We start from the raw sequence: 20073 nt of genomic DNA, 5'->3' as shown, positions 1-20073 counted from the left end.
AGAACCAATGGTTTTGCTTGTCTGCTTGTTTTAATTTGTGTTTAATAACTAACTCACGGTGGTGGCCTTATTATATCCATGCACTCTACATAACACTTGAAGCCAATCACAGCAAATCATGCAGTGACAGGGGTTGGCATGTGACCCAATCCTGTCCACTGAAACAGGAGAGGATGTGCGGCCAGGGCACTGGGACTCCTTGTTCCTGAGCAGGAGAAAGAAGCCCATCCCCTCTAAGGCTGCACAAGGCAGTCACCCGACTCCAGGAACACACAAAGCTCATGACCCAGCCTGCTGGTGGCCTGGCCTGTGTCTTCCAGGGAGAATACCAAACAACTTTACTGTTTGAACCGAGGGGATTAGGTGCTCTAACTGGAGCTAACAGCACTCTAAAAAGTCCAAGGAACTTTGGGAGAAACTTTATAAACAGAACAGTTCTTGCTTCCTTTGCTCCTTAATCAGATTTTTTTTTTTTTAAGCATAGAAACTAAATGAACACTTCCATAGTCAGCTAAGATGTCATTTTGCTGGAAGGTGCTATTTTAATGGCCTTTCAGAGAGTTCTGGTTATTTAGAGGTGTTACAACAAAATCTGACAAGGTTTGCAATGTGGAACTGAAACTACCCGGATTGACAAACTGTTCACCTTCTTATCTAAAATTCACCGGTCTATCTTGAACCTACAATGTGCTTTTTCCCTGACACATGATTTTTTTTTTTAATAGCCTGCATTAAAATCCACTGAGCTTTGATAATTTTTCAAGTGACAGGCAACAGGTTTTATTTTCACAGTATTTTTTAAAAAAATCACATTTGTTAAAAACCACTTCTAATCTCATCAGGTGAATCTCTATGCATTGCGTGTGGTACTCACATGTATGCTTTCAAACACGTGCTTCTCACTTTAAAATTCTAACCCTGCTATTGGTAACAAATATGGCCAACTGTTTTCCTTAAAATGACAGACTTGCTGGTTCATTTTAACGAAAGCGTGTGCCAAATACCCACGCCTGGAGAACCACAGCTCATCCGTCAGTCATTCTGACTGGTTCTGGGAAAGAAATAGGGAGTTCTGCTCACAGCTTAGACAATCACAAGAGTCCTCTCCCTCCAAACATCACACTACAGAGCAGCGGCCAAGAAACTTTACGTGTATGCATTTCTTAGTGGTCACAGTCCCCCAAAGACTCACTCACAGACTACTTAGCGTTTTTTACTTGATTTATCAACTTACTTAAGCATGGATGGCATTTCATTCCCCCTCTCCCCCCTGTCTCTAATCCCCTGTTGTGAGTGTCTAAGAGCGGTGGGAGGCACCATCTAGGTCCAGGCGCCGCTGCCTTGAGCTCCTGGGCTCACTGAAAAGGCCGTGGAACCCCCAGGGATCTACAGAGCACTTCTTGAGAACTGCCGCTTTTTATTTCCCCCTTTTCTTCCTTTGGTGACAACCTGCGCCATGTCCACAGGCACGTGCCACTGTCTGTGTGTCGCGTAGGCAACGCCTCCTTTCAGAACTACACAGACTGTGATCTACCAACTCGGCTTGAGTCTCAGAGAAACGGATTTGGCCTCAGTTTCGTCACTCAAGACCTCTGTAATTCTGAGAACTACAGACCCTCTCTAAGGTCGTTTTCTTAAAGGATCAGGGGGACTGAATCCAGCCGCGCTGCTTTTCTTGTTCTGATGTTTCCGATAGATACATTATTAATCCTTGATTCAAATCCATTCTCCACACCATCCCCAAACTGACCTTTCTAAAGTGCAAATGCAGACATACCACTGCCTTGATTACAGTACAGCTCTGAAACTAAAGGTCATGTTGTCTGACTCAGCATCTTCCAATCTTGTTGCCTCCTGTGCATGTCTCCTACCCTCTTTCTTACTACCTTCATAAACTAGATGCATAGAATTCCTGTCGGGTCTTCCTGTGGCTGGATGTGGCTTGACCCCACGTCCTCCATGGCCGATATGCTGATTGCCCTGGTGTGGTGGTGCCCTGGATTCCCAACGTGCTACTGAGGTGAACTTTTTACAGGTGGGGCCCAGTGTAGGATGGTGAGAGCTTTAGGTAGGAAGAATGACCTCGTAGTGAGTTTTAGTGTAAAGAGTGAGCAAGGTCTTGCCCTTGGTTCCTGGATCCTGCACAGAGAGACACGACCTACCCCTACAGCCTCCCAACCGCCAAACAGAAAAAGTACTAGTTGGGCCTTTTTTTTTTTTTTTTTTAGAAAACAAAGACTTTGTAACTTTTATTTAGACCTATCATTTGTCAGTTTTCAAATTAGACTATTAAATAGGTTTTTAAAAAACCCATAACATTAAGTGGATTTTAAATCAAAAATTATACTTCCAAAGACAGAACTCTTGCTAGAAGCAAAATAGAAAACTTTAGATCTCAAAGATACAGAGCCTAAACTTATTGACTTAAACAAGAGTCTTTCTGGGTTCAGTGAAGAGATACTCTGAGCAGACTTTAGCCGAAATTATTTTCGGTAACCCATCCACTCATGGCAGGGGAAGCCAGGATTGGAAATCAAATGGTAATCTCCCTCCAACTCCAACTAAATTTTTAAGGAACAAAGATCTTTTATAATTAAGTGATCAATACAGATTTACCATTCAACTTTTCATTTTCAAGCTTGTCCAATTATTCAGTCCTCTTACCCTGCACTACTTACTTGCATGCAAAGGTTTCGTTCACAGATGAAGGGGACGAGGAATAAGCCTCCCTCTGATTAAATTATTAACATTCTACCTTAGTGGCAGTCATGTGATTTGATGCATTCACTCAGCTGCGTACAGAAATAGTTGGAAACAAAGTGCTGGGCTGTTCTCTCCGTTTCTGACTAAAGCATGTTGGAAAAGTATTTGTGATAGACTGCAAACATATAAAGTTAACCAGATCTCAGTTGGGAAAAAAAAAAAAAAAATTCTGGCATGCTATTTTTTTCCAGCACCAAAGAAGAAAACCTATACAGATTTAATGATGGAAGCTGGACTCAAATTTCTTCCTGTTTTGGCCCATTATTCTCTGCGTAGGCTTAGAGTAAATGAGTAGTCACAAACATGGAGGACTGTTTTTCCCTCTGCAGAGAATGAGTAGGTCGCCAGTGTCACCTCTGTGCGTCTGAAGTAACATTCTGCTGTGCTTGTCTCCACTCAGTCGCCATTAAAGCCCAGGATCCAGTTTTGATCCTCTGAGGGGTGATGCATGGAGGTGGCTCATGACCTTTGTTCTGTATAGTAGACTGTAGTAGAAATCTAATCTGTGTCCTCACTAGTTCAGAAGACGCACAATAGAGTCTGTTCTTACTTTCTCTGGCAGAATTTAGGGAGATGTTGGTTTGGTACTCCCCCATACCATGTCAGCGTATTTTCATGTAGAAGTTATCAGATCAAACCATTGGTGGACATGCTATGAAGAAAAAATTTAAGACTCTCATTCAAATATTAATTAGTTTTAAAAATGACTTTATGTTGTGTACAAACTCTAATGAGCCTTATTCACTAAGCGGATTTTTTTTTTCTCTTCAGGCTATTCTGAACGCACCTTGTGATTATTTCAATGTAAATTCTGTGTGTGATTAACTTGCCAGACCAAACACTATGCTGATACAGAAGATTTGAAGAATGCCTAAGTTATTAACTCTCAAGGAAATACAGAGTTTCAGTAAAATATCTTCTTATATGAGGTTTTAAAAATAATATTTACATTAGTATCAAAAGCTGTTTCTTAGTCAGAAAAAGAAATGTTAATCTTTCTCTTATTAACACTACTTATAAACAACATGTTTTTTCTTCCTTAGTATTGCCAATATTTTGCTAATCCCAATATAATGTAACTATTTTCTGCCAAAATCTAAAGATGATTTGAAGTGAAGCTAGCATAACATAAATGTTTATCACTGAATCACACTCAATTGCTATTATGCAAGCATAACACTGAAAATATTACCTAATTCTTTGGTAAATTTTTTTTATTCTATATCTAAGTTTTTCTTTTAATTTCCTCAAAATCCTTGGGAGTTATCCTTTCTTTTTGCATATTTGAAATAGGCTGAGCTAAGAAATCAAAAACATCAGTATACAATATAATCAATTAATTGTTAGATTATAAACGAATGCATATCTTCAACTAATTTAATAACAATACAAACATTCCAGTTAAAGTTCTGAAGCATACTAAATATTAGGAATACACAGCGAGTTGCTTGGACAGATGACTATAAATCAATGACCTATACTATTTAATGCATTTCATGACATTAAGAATTTTAACATTTGTGTTCTCACTACAACTAGAATAGAGGAGTTCAGGAGATGACTCAGTGAGTAAAGTGCTGGCTGTGCAAGCATGGATGACCTGAGCTCAGTCCCAACTGCCAGGCCTAACAAGTCTCATTTGGGTCCTTTTAACTCAGCATCACAGGCGCTGAGGAGCTGAGGAAGACGAGACAATGCTGAAAGCCTGAAAGCTGGGATGCTGACCTCCCTAATTCACAAGTCAGCAGGGAACAAAGAAACAAAGGCAGACAGTGGCAGGTGAGTGGGAAACAGAAGAGGGCTACGCCCCAGAAGTATTCAACAAGAGGAGTCAAGAAGACGATGGAACTAATGAGATGGGGGGGCCTCACACAGACCCTGGGAATGGTGGGTAGAGCATGGGCTGAGGGGTAGCACATTCCAACAGATATTTACTGAGCAGCCAATTTAAGGCCTGCCATGGAGACTGAGGAGGACACAGGTCTGAAATAATCCAGATATTTACCGAGAAGTGTCAATATAACCGACAGGGGAGAATGGGTGTGCGCATGTGAGTGGCACTAGGAAAAACAAAGGAATAATTTCTTTAAACATCAACAAAACTCAAGAACAAAAGAGTGGAGACATAGAAAAGTGTCTACATACTCAAGTCATGCTACAAGACCAAAGCAGGGCCCGTTAATGCCAATAAACCTCCATTTCTACTCTAGTGGTTTAAAAAGGCAGCTGCTGACCCATCTGTAGTTCAGTGGTAGACATCACGGGTACCAGAAGCAACTAGTCTGGGTTTGAATCCTAGTTTCTCCACTTGCTGTCTGCTCGAACTTGGGCAAATGACATCACGGTGCACTTCAGTTTTCCACCGCTGTGGCCATAATAAAATCTACTCCTTCAGGTTTTTATGTGACTGAGTTAATACAAGAAATATAGGTTAAAGTACACGGGATAGAGGCCGTCACACATTCTACCTAGCGTGAATCAGAAAGCTGCCACACTTGGGTCAAATAGAGGTTTTGGGTATTTGTGCTGGCAACACAGACAATTGGCCAATATGGTTTAGCACGAACCTCTAGGCAAATGTTTTTCAAGGTCTTGGGTGGCAGTGTGTGGCTCCCCCATCCAGGTTTCTGCACCCACAAATTAGGGGGAACCTCTATCCATGGGCTTCCTGGAAATTTTTATTAGTGAAAATACATTTAACACTTGATACTGTAATTCTCTCCAGCTTAAAAGAAAAGCTGGCAAGCTGCAGATTTTCAGGAAAAACCAGCAGATGATGAAGTATGAGGAGATGAGCAGGCACAGCGGCATGTGAAGTTAAAACACGTTTACCATCATTTTAAAACAACTGGAACCCGAGCTGCAGAAAAGGAGGCTTCAAGGGTCTCACACGAGTCTAGTTTCTGCTGCTTTGAGCATAGCTCTAGAGAACTAAAAATGAATAGTTGACATTTTAAGAACCTGGTTATAGTTCCAGTTTAAAGGGCATACACACAACCCTCGCTAAAACTCTCTTGGCAGTTGCCATGACAGCGTTAGGCAGCACCTACCAAGCTCTTTGTTATCCTGGCAAGGATGCTGTACAGAAACATACTCATGACAGACTCTTTACTAATTAAGTGGAAAAGGTTAAAATACATTTCTAGATCCACATGGGCTTTGCCTATGCCTGGCCTCAGAAGAACACATATGAACAAGTAATAACCAAGTGAGTAATCAGTAAGACAAATAGCGTATCCAAGACTGAAAAATGGTAGAAATGTTTGTATTCTTTTCCCTTCATTATCATTGTCTCCTAATAGGCTGCATCTTACTACTTTAATGAAATGGTCAATTTGAATCACAAAATTTAGCTCCCCAAGTCTCTTCTTAATATACTTCTGTCCTTTGCCTTGTTGTTTTCAACTCATACTTCCACATGTTAAGTAGATATGATGAAGAAAAATGGTTTCTAAATTAATGAGTTTATATGCTTCCCTTGCCTCCAAACTAAAGCGTAGGGAAAGAAAAGATATCATTGTGGAAGCAAGAAGAGAGGAAAGGTACCCTCAGGGGTGACAGAGGAGGAGCTCATGCTTTTCCACCCTCATTAACCACCCATGCCCCAGGCAGAAACCTGGCACTCGGTGCCTATCAACTAAGCCACACACTGACAGTCCGATCAAGAGAGGGAAATGGACACCTACTAAAAGTCAAGAGAGCCAGACAGTGGCTGAGACACCCCCCACACAGCCTTCCTGAATCTCCACAATGACCCACTTTATAGAGGAGACTCAACAGAGTCAGTCTTGGTTGGGAGTCTCTCCTTGTCATAACCCCACGTTTTGTCCTGACAACAAGAGATGATAAAGGCATATAAAGATGATGACCTTGGTGGCAGCTTACTAAGCACTTGTTCCAGACCCTGTGTGAAGTATGCTGGCTTCCTTCTCGCCACCCTCCTCTGCAGCAGGTGCTATGGCAACTAAGTCACACCGAGTTTGAGCTGTTTGTTCAAGGTAACTGTTGGCACAGTGTTACTGCACGCTCTGTGAAGTTTACCCCTGTATTGCTCACATGCTGATTTCGCTGCACCACTATTGGGTTTCAGTCCAGGCATGGCCTTGTAATGCATATTCTAAGAATCTCCTCTGTCTCAAGTTTGTGTAAACATTGCCGACCATTTATTCTCTGTCTTGTCAATAGAGAGAATAGGGTGGGGCTTCCGATTCCGGCGAGGGGAGGAGACAAACAGGAGACCTGGCCACAAGCAGGAGGAGAGAGGAGAGGACACCACGAAATTACAGCTGGAGCACAGAAGGCCATAACTGCAACTGTTGTGGGGATTTTTGGGTGGGAGGTAGCTAGATTATTTTAGAGAATTAGAATAGTGTAATAATGTCCAGTTACTGTGCATTTAAAACAGTTAAAGGAATCATTGTCTCTCTATGTCAGTTATTTGGGAACTAGCTGGATTAAAGAAAATTGTTGCTTTATTAATTTCATGTTATAGGTAACAATCCAGAAAGTGGCATGATTTGAACATAGTTCTGTTTAGCTAAGACTTTCCTAAATTCCTGTTTAACTTTCACCAAGTTATTGGCACTGACAGGGTCATGTAGCAAGAAGAGACTCAACCTCCCTCACCCCCTTACCCCCTGTGGGTCACAACCGCTTTGGGGGTCCAGCAACCCTTTCACAGGGGGTCACATATCAGATATCCTACATATCAGATATTTGCATCACTATTCATAATGGCAGCAAAATTACAGTTATGGAGTAGCAACAAAATAATTTTATGGTTTGGGGTCAGCAAAACATGAGGGACTGTACTAAGGGGGCGCAGCACCGGGAAGGTTGGGAGCCACAGCCTTGGGGGCGTATTGTGGTAGTCTTACAGTCTCTCTAGTTTCGGAACTCCTTCAACATCCCCTCTCTACCCAGGTCAGGGCAGAGTTCATGGAGGAAGCCAAGGGGTGTAGTTTAAGGCTGCAACCTCCTCTCCACCTCCCACTTCTCCCCTACTTTTTTTGCATAGTTTTCAGCAAAAAAAAAAGCATAAAAAGGATGCTTTTATGGGTCAAATTATACTAAGTTGGTAGCAAGACTGATATTTTCCCTAACAAGTCATTAGACACGCTCCGCGAGTGACATGGGATTCATAGATTTTTAAGATTTAATAGAAGGCCAGTGAGACGGTTCAGTGGGTAAAGGAATTTGCCACCAAGGCTGAGGACCAGAGTTCAATCCCTGGAACCCACATGGCAAAAGGAGAGAGCTGACTCCTTCAAATTGCCCTCTGACCTCCACATGTGTGTTGTGGTATGTACACACACACACACACACACACACACACACACAATAAGTAAGTAAATAAATAAAACAAAGAAATAAATGAAATTTAAAATTTTTCAAAGTGTATCTGGTACTTACAGTTTTACCATGCCATCTGAGCACCTGGAATATAGCTGCTGGCTACTCCTGTCCTGTTTACGTTGACTCGGCCCCAGCTGGACAAACCTGCAGGCGACAAAGGACAAGAATAAGCTCAGGAGGGAAGCACCTGCCGTGAGTCCAGCGGCTCACGACAATCAGAGTGTACTTTCACAACCGTGGTGACAAGACTGAATCACTCCTGCATCTCCACTATCACCGTGTGAAACTCTATAACCCAGAATGCAGGAAGCGTGGGGTTGGTTGGGGTGCTTCAATCAAAGAGTGACACGCAGAGGGGGAGGGGAATGGGCTAGAGACCCATCCTGAGGCAGGGAGGCTGCCAAGAGTCCCGACAACTGACTCAAGTTTCCTCAGGAACTAACAATCCTCTCCTTTCTCTCACCCCCCCAGCCTCACTCCCAAAACTGCTGTCAGTCGGCGAGGAAGCCAGCTGATGGGCCACTACCACATCACCGCTCCCCCGGGAAAACTGAGTGGCACTAATCCAAACATGAACTCAGAGCCAAAGAGGACAGCCCTACTCCTGGCTGCGGGGTGGCCAGTACCACACACACACACACACACACACACACACACACACACACACAAGGCCCATCCTCCCCTCAGAGATGCAGGGTAGTCTGTTCTCCATGGGAGGGGTCAGGGCAAGATCAAGGAGCTGTTTTCCTTCCTGTTTTGCTACCACTTCAAATGTGTTCCTTTGATGACTATGGATCTTATAATCTTATCGTTTATTTTCTCATAAGCTTTTTTTTGAAGATCGAATACTACAGAAGCAACAATTATGAGATTCTTAACAGTGCTGCTGACAAACTCCCCAGGGCTTGTTTTCATCTGAGGCAAGTGACAAAGGGTATCAAGCTTGGGGACGGAGGATATTATGTAACATTAGCTCCACACATTTAAAATTTCCCAGATAAAGAGTAGAGTCGCTATCACAGTAAAAAAAAACTTTGGGGGGGGGGGGGGGCAGACATTGGCTGCTTTTCCAGAGGATCCAGTGTCCATTCAGACCCATGTGGCGGCTTGCAACCATCTGTAACTTCAGTCCCAGGAGATCTCATTGCCTTCTTCTGGCCTCCTCCCCTGGGGACCAGGCAAGCATGCAGCGCACAGACATACATGCAGGCGAAACACCCATATGCAGAAAAGTGAAATTTAACTAATAAAGAAAGAACACTGCAGCCTGTGTATGAGGCTTCATGGACTAGAACGCTTCCAGGTCTGGTCAAGAGAGCAAACCAGAGGCACAAGAAAGGTGGAGAAGGGAGACAGTGAGCAGGGCTCTGTGGACAGAACAGAGCCACAAAACTGAGCAAGCCGGATGGTTGCAGCTCACTCAGTGCAAGAAAACTATCGGGAGAAAGGGAGACAAGAGGACAGGACAGGGCCTGAGCCAGTAATGCCAACCTCTGTCCCCACCCCTCGGTGTTCTGCAGCCTGAGTCCGCTGCACTCCGTGGCCCCGAGTCAGCTGTGCCCGAGTCAGCTTTGGCATACATGCCAGTCTAAGACACCATCGTCCTGTGCACAGACTCCAGTGGACACCAGTTATTGTAACCTGGGGGTGGGAAGGCCACCTGCTGGTTTAGGAGAGAGGAAGAACCTGTGCTTGTTCCTAGCTCTCTGGATCCAAGGAGGCACCAAGAGACCTCTAGTGCCCAGCTGGGACAAGAGTGGGGCCACGCAGTCCCTGAGTATGTCTGGGTCACCCCTGGGATAGCTACCCTGTATGAACTTCTATAGTTTGGGCAGAATATCCTGCCAGAGGCCCATGCATGAAGTTTATTCCCAGAACCCTGTTTTCTCTGCCTTTTTTGTGTCCCAGCCATGAGATTAAACCATTTTGCTTGCATATGTACTCCCAACTGTGATGTTCTGCCTTGCCAAAAGCCTAAAAGGAAAAGGGTCAACCTGACCATGGGCTGAGATCTCCAAATGAGTCACAACAAACCTTTCTTCTTTTTAGGTTGATTATCTCAACTATCTTTGTTATACCAGCAGGCAGCTGACTAGCACAAAAAGCTGTCAGAAGGAAGCTTCCTTTGCCTCCCTCAGTGACTATTAATCACCATTAATGAGGATGGAGAAGAGTAACGCCTTACACAGGCCTGTGGAAGAAGGAGAAATCTACAAAGGACAGAGTGCTTGCTAACAGGAAGGGACCACTCACACAAAGGTTAGGAATAACCGGTTTCCTAACCTAATAATCCCCTTTCACTGTAAGCATCAACAGCTGAGAGGATCAGGAGAGTGAAAAGGCACATGTTGTCTAAATCCCAAGACTCCCAGGAAGAATGGGGTATGTCTCCTGGACTAGTCACTCAATAACGCTGCACCACTGGACTGATAATCTCTTTTACACCAACTAAAGACAAACAAAACTCTGCAGAGCCTTAAATGTACAGAAGGGAAAGGTGTTTAAAATGAAAATTATTCCAGGGTGGATGCCTCCCTGCTGAGCAGCTGTCCCTTCTGGGTGGCCTGGCAGTCAGCCTTCTTAGGCTGCTTGTTTCCCGGGGATGCTGAGGCTGATAAAGCCTGTATCTCACTCCTGAAAGGGGACAAATGAAATAGACCTTAGAGTCTGAACCAGTAAGGCTCCAGGGAAGTCATGTTTGAGGCAAAACAAGCAAGCAAGCAAACAAACAAAAAACCAAAAAAACACTTCACGTTTCCTTTTGTTTCAACTGAGCCAATGCTCCAGCCCTTGTCAAGTAGTCTCACACTCTGCAAGAGGCAACAGGGCTCGGGTACCAGCCCCCACCAGCTGTCTTTCCAGACCACGCTGCTTACAGGCCACAGCACAGTTCAGTTACGGAGTTGGAAAGAGAGAACAAGAAAGTAATGTGCTCGAGTGCCTCGGGGTTCCACATGTGTGGTTCCATCCTCAGGGACTGACTTGGCTCCTGGTCAAGCAGTGATGAAGGTTTATAAAGGTGTCAAGATATGCCACATATTTCATGCATCACAGAATAGATCTACCTTAGTAGTCTGAAATAAAAACTGGCACCATCCAGGTCAACACATATTAAGAGGAAAAGTCCTCCTAAAAAGGAACTGCATTTGCACTTATATTATACAATTTACGTAAGTTAAATGTCAATGAATTAGGTGGTGTAGCCCTATGGGATACACAGTTGTCTGAAGGTTACACTGGGCTCAGGCAGTACTTACGGTGGTCCTGCCAGGTTCCTGACGCTTCAAGGGAACAGGATCTATTACAGAATCTAAGAGCTCTGACTCTCCCCCCATCCATACCTAACATGGTACCATTTCAGGAAACTGGTGGACTCCATTTTGTGGATTCCCTCCTTTCAGTGAAATCTGGCCTATCCACACATCCTGAACCAGTATCCTCCCTCAGCTACTTCTCCCTATTAACCTGCTGCCTCCTGTGTCGACATTTTCACTTTTCTCTACTTGACACAAACCAAGAGTCATCTGGAAAAAGGGAACTTCAGGTGGGGGGCTGTCCCATCAGTCTGGTCTGTGGGTGTGTCTGTACGGCATTTTCTTGATGGCTGATGGAAACGGAAGGGCCCAGCTTTCTGTGACTGGTGCCACTCTTGGCAGGTGAGTCTGGGCTGTGTAATGACAGTAGCTGAGTGAGCCGCTAAAAAGCACTCCTCCATGCTTCTTTCCTGCCTCAAGGTTCCTGTTTGTGTTCCTGCCTCGGGACGGACTGTGATCTCTAAGCCAGATAAACCATCTCCTCTCAAGTCCGTTTTGCTCAGTATTTATCACAGCAGCAGAAAAGTTACAGTGTATGTTATAATAATCACATGTTTCACTGTTGTTGTTTTTTTTCTTCCTATGTGAAAGTCTCTTACCTGGCATAAATGGAGAGATCTTCCTCTGACAGGCTATCAGAGAGGTTAATTCCGTATACTTCCTTCATGGGCTGGACCACATTCTAGAGTTTTAAGAACAAGAACGGGTTAGAATCATCAGATAGTATTTATGTTAATATCCCCAGAGAGGAAGAAAGTGAGTCTAAGAATTTTTCCACAAAAAGCTGCTCATTAAACTTCAGGTAATGGCTTTCAAAAAAAATCTGTTTGTTGTGAGTAAGTGGCTCATGCCTAGAATCCGGGCACTTGGGAGGCTGAGGCAGAAGGACCGCAGTGAATTTGAGGCTAATCTGGGTTACACAGTGAGTTGCAGTACAGCATGGTATGGCATGAGGCCGCGACTCAAAACAAAAGACCCCCCCCCAAAAAAAACCCCACAACTTCAAGAATACTATGATTTCTGTTTCTTACTAAAGTGCCTATTTACAGTTTTTTAAATGTGCTAAATAAACATGGCTGCTGTATATAATGTAGGAGCTTCAATTTCTTCATTTATCTATTTATCTGTTTATTATTTGTTTGGTTTTCCGTCAAAGGCCAGACAGTAGACAGTCTGGGCTTGTTGGGTTATATGGTTATATGGCTACCATTCAACTTTGGCATATACTGTGAGCCACCATATGCAATGTCAGTGAGTAGGTCCAAGTGGTTTCCAATACAACTTTATTTTCACAAACAGGAAGTGGCCTGCATTTGGCCAATGTCACCTCACTAACTCCTCAACTCTCAGGATAAGTTTTTACTGCATTGTGACTTTTAGCTATTTCTTGAAAGCAAGAAGTTTCTGTCCACTTGCTTTCCTTACTATATTAATAAATTGAATTGGACAGGACTCATTTCCACCAGATAGTCAAAGACTCGGGGAGCCAGGTCCAAACACTGCATGCCAAGTGTCCAGTGGGGAAATAAACAGTCATCGAGTGGATGGGATGCTCAAAGATGAGCAGAACTCTCTCAGAGCTTCCTTAAATTTCTTAAGTAGTAAGAAATTTACCACGACAAAGAGGATCAAAGCCCCAAACATTTCCAAAGTCTAAGCTGAATGTGGCTCTTCTCACGCCTGGGGCGCCGTACTAAAACTGTGCGAGCGGGGGGGGGGGGGGGGTGAGGTGACATTCTCCTGCTCTCAGCCTTTGAGGCAAAAGCAGAATTTTAAAGATCATTTGCCAGAGCCTCGGGCTAGATCACACGTGCTTCCTGCCCCCGCACCTCAGTCACTTTGGCACTGTCCCCAGTGTCAGTCATCTTTACAGGCGTGGAGCGCTGAGACACGGAGCCCTCATCTTCCCTGTCGGTGCCAGAGTCATCCTCAGAGCTGCTGGACACGGCCTCTTCGCTGGGGGGCGGCGGGGCACTGGCTGCTGTTTTCCGCTGCAGGACAGCTTCCTCTCGGTTGCTTTTGTTCCTTTGAGGAGAGGAGTTTGAATGTGAAGCCTAGTCCAGCTGAGCCTTTGACCGCCATTGTGGATGGCTGTGTCCCGAACCCAGGTCTGAGTGCAGTACAGGAATATGTGAGAAGCTAGGGTCTAGACCCAAGCCATACTGGAGGGGAAGGCCTAGCATTTACCTACACATAATGAAACAGCAGTCACTAAAAGTGAGCCAAACCTTCTCACCATACTGTTAAAATATTTCACTCTATGTTGCTTAAAAAAAAAGTAATACTTGGAAACATCTCAGGAAAGAAAAAATGGACTATACCTCATCTCACCAGAATTAGATATTGTGAAGAAGAGGAGGAGGAGGAGAAAAGAGGGCGGAAAAATCCATCCTGACCTCCAACTAAAACTTAACCCAACAGGATTTCTGTCCAGCTGCTTATCTGTCCCAGAATCACCTTGGGTTCAAACTCCTCAACACTCTTCTTCTTTTAAACTCTTAGCCTCTGGTCAGGGCTTCGTGTGAATCACCTAAAAGGTCATGAATTTAAGGCACAGAAATGGTGCACCTGGAAAACATTTGAATTTGACCCCATGGGTAAATTACACGTCGCTAAAACCCAGTTGTGTAAGCACTCCTAGATACAACTGGGATACTGTGCCTACAGTCTTGCCATGACTTCCGGTCCAAGTGGAGGAGCAATGTTACCACTGTGACAGGCAGATCAACTGAGGCAATGAGTCTTTGGCCAGGACTACACCCTTCACGCCAGTCTCTCAGTGGGAAGACACAAACCTGGAGGGTTCCCTTCATGTTATTAGAGACGGAAATGTTCTTCCCGCACACAATGTTATAGCCATGCACAGCCAGCTTGGCAGGTTCTCAGGTATAGTACACTTGCTTTCACGTACAGATGCCAACAAAATGCAATACAGTGAGTAAAATAACCACCAACTTTCATTAAGTGTTTTATGTTGAGAAACAAAGAAAGCTGGGTTGTTTATGAAACATCTGTTCCCCACCTTTATGCCATGTGTTATGTTCACAACCTAAAGTAATAAAATATACCCTGTTGCTGAGATTATCATAAATTCTATTTTCAGGAGCGAACATCTTAATGACTCCAGTGCTGTAAATGAGCTACTGGTATAGAAGCAACCAACAGGAATTAATCTCTGTGACTTGACATTATTAGTTCTGGATGGAAATATTACTGCAAGCGCTACTATTTTCCATGAATCTTTAAATTTTCATTCTATATGCAAATCTTACCCCAGTACAGATTTTCCGGTTTCATCTGGTTTTCGCACGGTAAATGGACTTGGATCAATGCCAACGGTCTTAGGCATAAAATCACTGGAAAAAGATGAAGAAAGGTAAAATACTGTGTAAATCACCGTGTATGCAGATGATGCTGGCATTCCTCAAAGTTCATACTCACTGTTTTCCGCTAACCTTGCCTCAGTTACATATGCCTACATATTCCTAACACAATACTCACGAGCGCTTCAGCTGATGGAGCCGCAGAAAGCCCATGAGCTAAGAGCTCAAGGTCATGCCTATGTGAAAATGGTGACTTCCCTTAAAACTGCAGGAGCCCAGGAGTTTTTAGTGTAAAAGTTGTATTTGCTGGAAAGTGATGTCACCCCAGGCATGGCTTGGATGTAAACCATCTAATTAAATATCACAGTAGCTCTCAGGTGGCCAAATGCTAAGGCGTTCAGGCCTATGCACTGAATTTTTAAGCCAGGTCACTGACGGAGGTATACTGATGGACGCATGGATTAAAAGAGCGATACCCATCCCATTAAGCCAGGGCTGGCTGACAACAAGGCAGTGGCAGCGCTTCGCGTAGAAGCTGACTTAATGTGCCATTCACTGAGCCATGTACTTTCTCTGCATCCAGCTCCATCCTGCTGTCACCGCAGAAGCCAGAAGCCAGAAGCCAGAAGCCAGACACAGTGCCTAACAGTACCAGCAGGCCAGGAGTTCTGTGAGCTCGGCTGAGATTCCTGGCTTCCAATGAGGGTCTTGCTCTCATGCTGTGCCTGGATGATACTTTTTTTTTTTTTTAAAGGAAACAAAATAATCTTGGATCTGGCTCAAAATGTCTATCTAATTTCATCTTATTATTTTTCTGTTTTGTTTTCTTGAACAAGGTTTTGCTGCATAGACAAAGTTGGTCTTGAGCTCATCCTATGTCCCAGACTGGCCAAGAATGCACAGCAATCCTCCTGCCTCAGCCTCCCAAATGCTGAGATGACAGACCTGAACCATCTCACTGGCCAAATGTCTCTATAAAAGTCTGAAAGTGTTGTGGCCATGCAACATGCAACTTTTTCTTCTTTCTTTTTAAACACATAGGAAGAAGGAGAAAGAGAGGAGGAGGAGGAGGAGGAGGAGGAGGAGGAGGAAAGCATCTGCAGATTCCACGTGCATGAACTTGCTTGCTCGCTAAAATGTAAGTGTAGCCACAACCCCACCCCCCACCCCCAGGCACGTGCTTGTAAGGAGCAGTGAAAACCTGAGTCACCCAGTTCTCAAGCTCCAGCGGAGGTTCAGAAGGTCAGAAGGTGGGCTCTGTCTTTATTTTCTGCCCTCACACTAAACGAGTGTCCTTTAAGCCATCTATATCTATTCAGGGCCACTTTTTCACATTTGTGTGAATTTTCTGTTGGTGACCGTGCTGTTTAAAATGGTCCCTGAGTACAAGGCTGAGCCTATTTAGTGTTTCTAACAATAAGCCTGTGATGAGCCTTGTGGAGAAAATACATGTTAAATAAGCTTGGGTTATACTGACTTAGCTATTAGTACAATACAGGGAGGGGAGGGGATGGAAGGGGAGGGGACGGAAGGGGAGGGGATGGGAAGGGAAGAGAGGGAGGGGAGGGAAGGGGTTAACTTTATATTAACAATGGCTGACCTAAGATGAACAGCCCAGCTTTTCTACTGCCATGAATTCATATTAGCCCTCAATTTCTACATTCACTAAAAAAATAGTGTCTTGATTCCAAATGGCAAATTAGGGCCAGCAGAGGACAGATTTCAACGTGTCAAATAAGGGCAATTAACCCAGCTGGCTAATGAGGGAGTTGAAGTGACAGGCTTCCTATGACCAGAGGCTTTCTGACTCAAGGACCACCTCTGAGCAGCTTGCAGGACGGATTTCTGGTAAAGACAGACAGACCTCTACGAACCGGAGAAACGAGAGCTTCCCAGTGCTTAGAGCTCCGCAGTGCCCACTACATACCGTGCTGAGCTGGTCATGGCCAAGCAAAAGGTGTCATCAAAACTACTCAGTTCATAGGGCCGGAAGAACTCATTGTGAATATCGATCTCTTCTTCCCGCCTGTGAAATTTCTTCACTATCAACTTCCTTAAGTTTGCAGCACAGATAACTGAGGGGGAAAAAAAACCTTCCTGTTACTCAGAGAGTAACTTCCTGTTACCACGAGAGTACCTCCAGCACACGTTCGTACAAAAGCGTCAGCAATCACAGAAGGCCCCGTCACATCTGTGCTGGAGACGGCACTGACAAATTTCTCAGCTCCGCACCTGGAGCTGAGGAAAGAGACTCCTGAACAAAAGGCAACTCATATCCGCCTGTAACAGCACTAAAAGGGGTCTGTGGAGGTCCAGAGAGTTAAGAAATTTAATTATTCATTCCCTTGAATTTCTTTGTACTTTTAAATCCCACCCATCAGTCTAGCTTAAACAAATAAACATCAGCTCCTCGCTGAATCTTTTGTTATTCGCACCCAATTAATGGTCGCTGTGAAAGTCCTTTCTAGGCCAGGTTGATGGCTCGGCAGGTAAAGGTGCTTGCAGCCATGTCTAAGCAGGGATATCCACATGCTGGAGCCCATAATCTCTACACACATGCACACACAAAAATAAACAAGCAAACAAACAGATAAAGAGCTTTCCATTCTCCCCAAATGACCAACCTGTGTTAGAAATATTATTAATCATTTTGTCCAGAGTTTCAAGTTACACATTCTTGAGAAATAAATTAATAACAACTTAAAAAATCCCTGCTCTGAACTTCCTCAACCCAAATTTCAGTTGTAGAACCATGGCTTAAATAGACCCCTCACCTGCTACATTTTTACAAGTGGAAAACTGGTTGCCCAAGGGCAAAATAATGAATTACCAATATAGCCATAGAGTCAGGGCCACATTATAGCTAAAGTTGGGGAATTGCTTAAATTCAGAAACATCACTCTAATGTGCAGTGCATTTTAGTATATTCCTTTATACAATAAAATTTAGTTTAAATGTGATTAGAATGTACTTTTATACATACATCTGTACATTTTTCACTGTTTAATGATAGGAAAAAAATGTTTAACTTCTGTGGGTGAATGGGTCCTTACTGCATCTCCATCTCTCCAAGAAATAAAAGCAAATTTTAATATGAAATATAATCAGTCCTAATTTGAAATGAATCATAAAATCAGACAAATGCTAGCTTATCTGGTAGCTATAAGCCACGACACAAGGAGGCAACGGCCTACTCAGAAGGAAGTATAACTGCCTCTTCCTATATGATGCTAAGAGATGGCACCGTCCCCCAACAAAACAGCAGTGCCCTAATGAATCCATCTCTTTCTATAACGTAGGGTATCAAATGCTGATGCTTTCAGCCCATCTGGGCATAGTTTCAAAGTACGTGGTAAGAAACACAAAAGAAGCAGGTACTCACCTTCATCGTAAGGCAGCGGCAAATGCTTCACCACCTCTGGTGTCCACCAGTAAGTGTAACTACGAAATTAAAGGGGACAAGAGGAACCAAACATAAATGATGGTTTTCTACAGTTCACCCGATAAAAGGCACCTCGGCCTCCTACGTTAAAGGTCCTTTTTTCTCCTGTGATAACACATGGGCAGAGCTTTTCACATAGTAGGTCTTCGTATGCGAAACTATTTCTCATGCCCTTTCCTGCTTCATCTCCACTGGAGATTTGCAAAATGCCAAGATACTCTGCTGCTGTTTATTTAGCTAAAACGGCAGGTTTGCATCAACTATGCAGACCTCAGGCTCCTCCTCCGGGGACAGAGTCACCTGGTGAACAGTGAGACCCTGAGCCAGGTCTGGTCCTCTGAAGGCTAAGGCTGCTCTTCTACTCTGCTATGGCCTGTGTGTGTAGCCATTCAGCAGAATCATCAAGGAGCAGCAGTCCTGATGAAAAAATTTCCATAGGGCACAATTTGAGCCCTGTTCATTTTAGCTGAGAACATGGGACATTTAAATGCAGAGGCCAGAACCAGGATAGGGCACTTCAACTGCCCGGCCTTCTGCTGGGAGATCATCTCTGGGCTATAGAGAGAGAACTGTGACAAATCCTGAAATCCAGAATTACATTGTAAATCAAGTTCTAATGAAATAAGAGATTCCAGGAGAAAGAGTCATGTCAAAATTTGTGAGTGCTAGATAGTGAAAGAATACACATGAATTTAAAAGAAAGCCAGACTTCCAACAGTTTATAAACAAAGCCTTTGGCCCAAGCACTACAAAGAAAATGTAATATATTGGGCTTGAAAAGATAAAAATGCTGAACTTATGATCCTAATTATGAAAAAAAAAAAAAATGGAGGAACACCCAAATGCTCCTGGCAAGATGTCATCTAGAGATGGTGGGCTGAACCCACTGGGAAGGTCAGGAAATTGGAACAGGCAACCTGAGGAACTGGGGTGTGAGCCATGCTGACACCAGAAAAGGAAGCCTGCGGTCTGACCAGGCTGTCAGTCTAAATCCACTGTGCACACCTTGGATTTGCTGCCAACCAAATTCTGAGTCAGAAGACTGGTCCAGGGTTCCTGAGTTTTTACAAGCCACCAGCTGATACTGAAGGACTGTTTCCAAGCTGAAGCTGCTTTCTCAACATCAAGGCCCCCGATTATGAAAAGAATAGGGAACAGATAACTATGCCACATGCAGGGGCTTAATTCAATTGCTCACCATTAATCAATCACCTACACTGTATCAGACACTGCTCTGAGAGTTCAAAGAGCCACGCTGAAAATAACAGCCACGTTCATGGTAAGAGGGAGTGTGTACAGCCCAAGACAGAAGCAAGCCACAGAGTAAGCCAAAGCGTCCTGGAGCAGGTAAGATCCTTACTTCTTTGGAAATGGCTGAATGCCCAAAGTGAGAGGAAGACAGATCCCAACAGGCACATGTCAGCAAAAGAGATATCAATCCCAGCAAAGTTATAGCATCAAATTTTCCACAGGCATAGGTTGTGAGTAACCTAAAAAGATACAGTCACAAATTTAAATAAGCCCCATCCATACTAACTTCATTTTCTTTTGTGGGCAGCGATTTAGGACCAACTATTACAAAGGCACGTGCACGAAAGAATATGTGTACCTTCTACTCTCTGACGACACTCAGGCAAGGTGTTAAATGGATGGTGTCATACGATGACACATCACAGGTTCTACTCAGCATTCTTCACCCAAGACTTTGAGATCAAGATGGCCAAAAGATTAGCTCTGAAGAAGTGTTTTATGCACTTCTTAATACTGAAGGAATAGTTAATTAGTAAAAAGGACGCGCTTAACGACCTTTTCTTTCTTGTGGAAGCAGGAAAAGTGTATACAGGCACAATAAGAATGGTGACCACATGGCAGTGTG

The 20073-nt window shown here is 43.8% G+C and overlaps 1 protein-coding gene across 1 annotated transcript in view; it reads right to left on the bottom strand.

The window, feature by feature from the left end:
- The window catches only part of Fig4 (FIG4 phosphoinositide 5-phosphatase), a 100954-nt gene that overhangs the window by 18382 nt on the left and 62499 nt on the right, over positions 1-20073 (bottom strand). Inside the window, exons 17-22 of the mRNA XM_055616169.1 lie at positions 18138-18196; positions 16683-16830; positions 14705-14788; positions 13262-13457; positions 12032-12114; positions 8176-8262 (exon numbers count right to left, since the gene is read on the bottom strand). Coding sequence (XP_055472144.1) covers positions 8176-8262; positions 12032-12114; positions 13262-13457; positions 14705-14788; positions 16683-16830; positions 18138-18196 — 657 coding nt within the window. The remainder of the gene's footprint in view (positions 1-8175; positions 8263-12031; positions 12115-13261; positions 13458-14704; positions 14789-16682; positions 16831-18137; positions 18197-20073) is intronic.

This window comes from Psammomys obesus, unplaced genomic scaffold (assembly GCF_907164565.1).
Source record: "Psammomys obesus unplaced genomic scaffold, mPsaObe1.curated_primary_1811, whole genome shotgun sequence".
NCBI classification, from domain to species: Eukaryota; Metazoa; Chordata; class Mammalia; order Rodentia; family Muridae; genus Psammomys; species Psammomys obesus.
The sequence above is the reverse complement of the archived record's forward strand: the minus strand, read 5'-3'. Positions and strand labels throughout refer to the sequence as shown.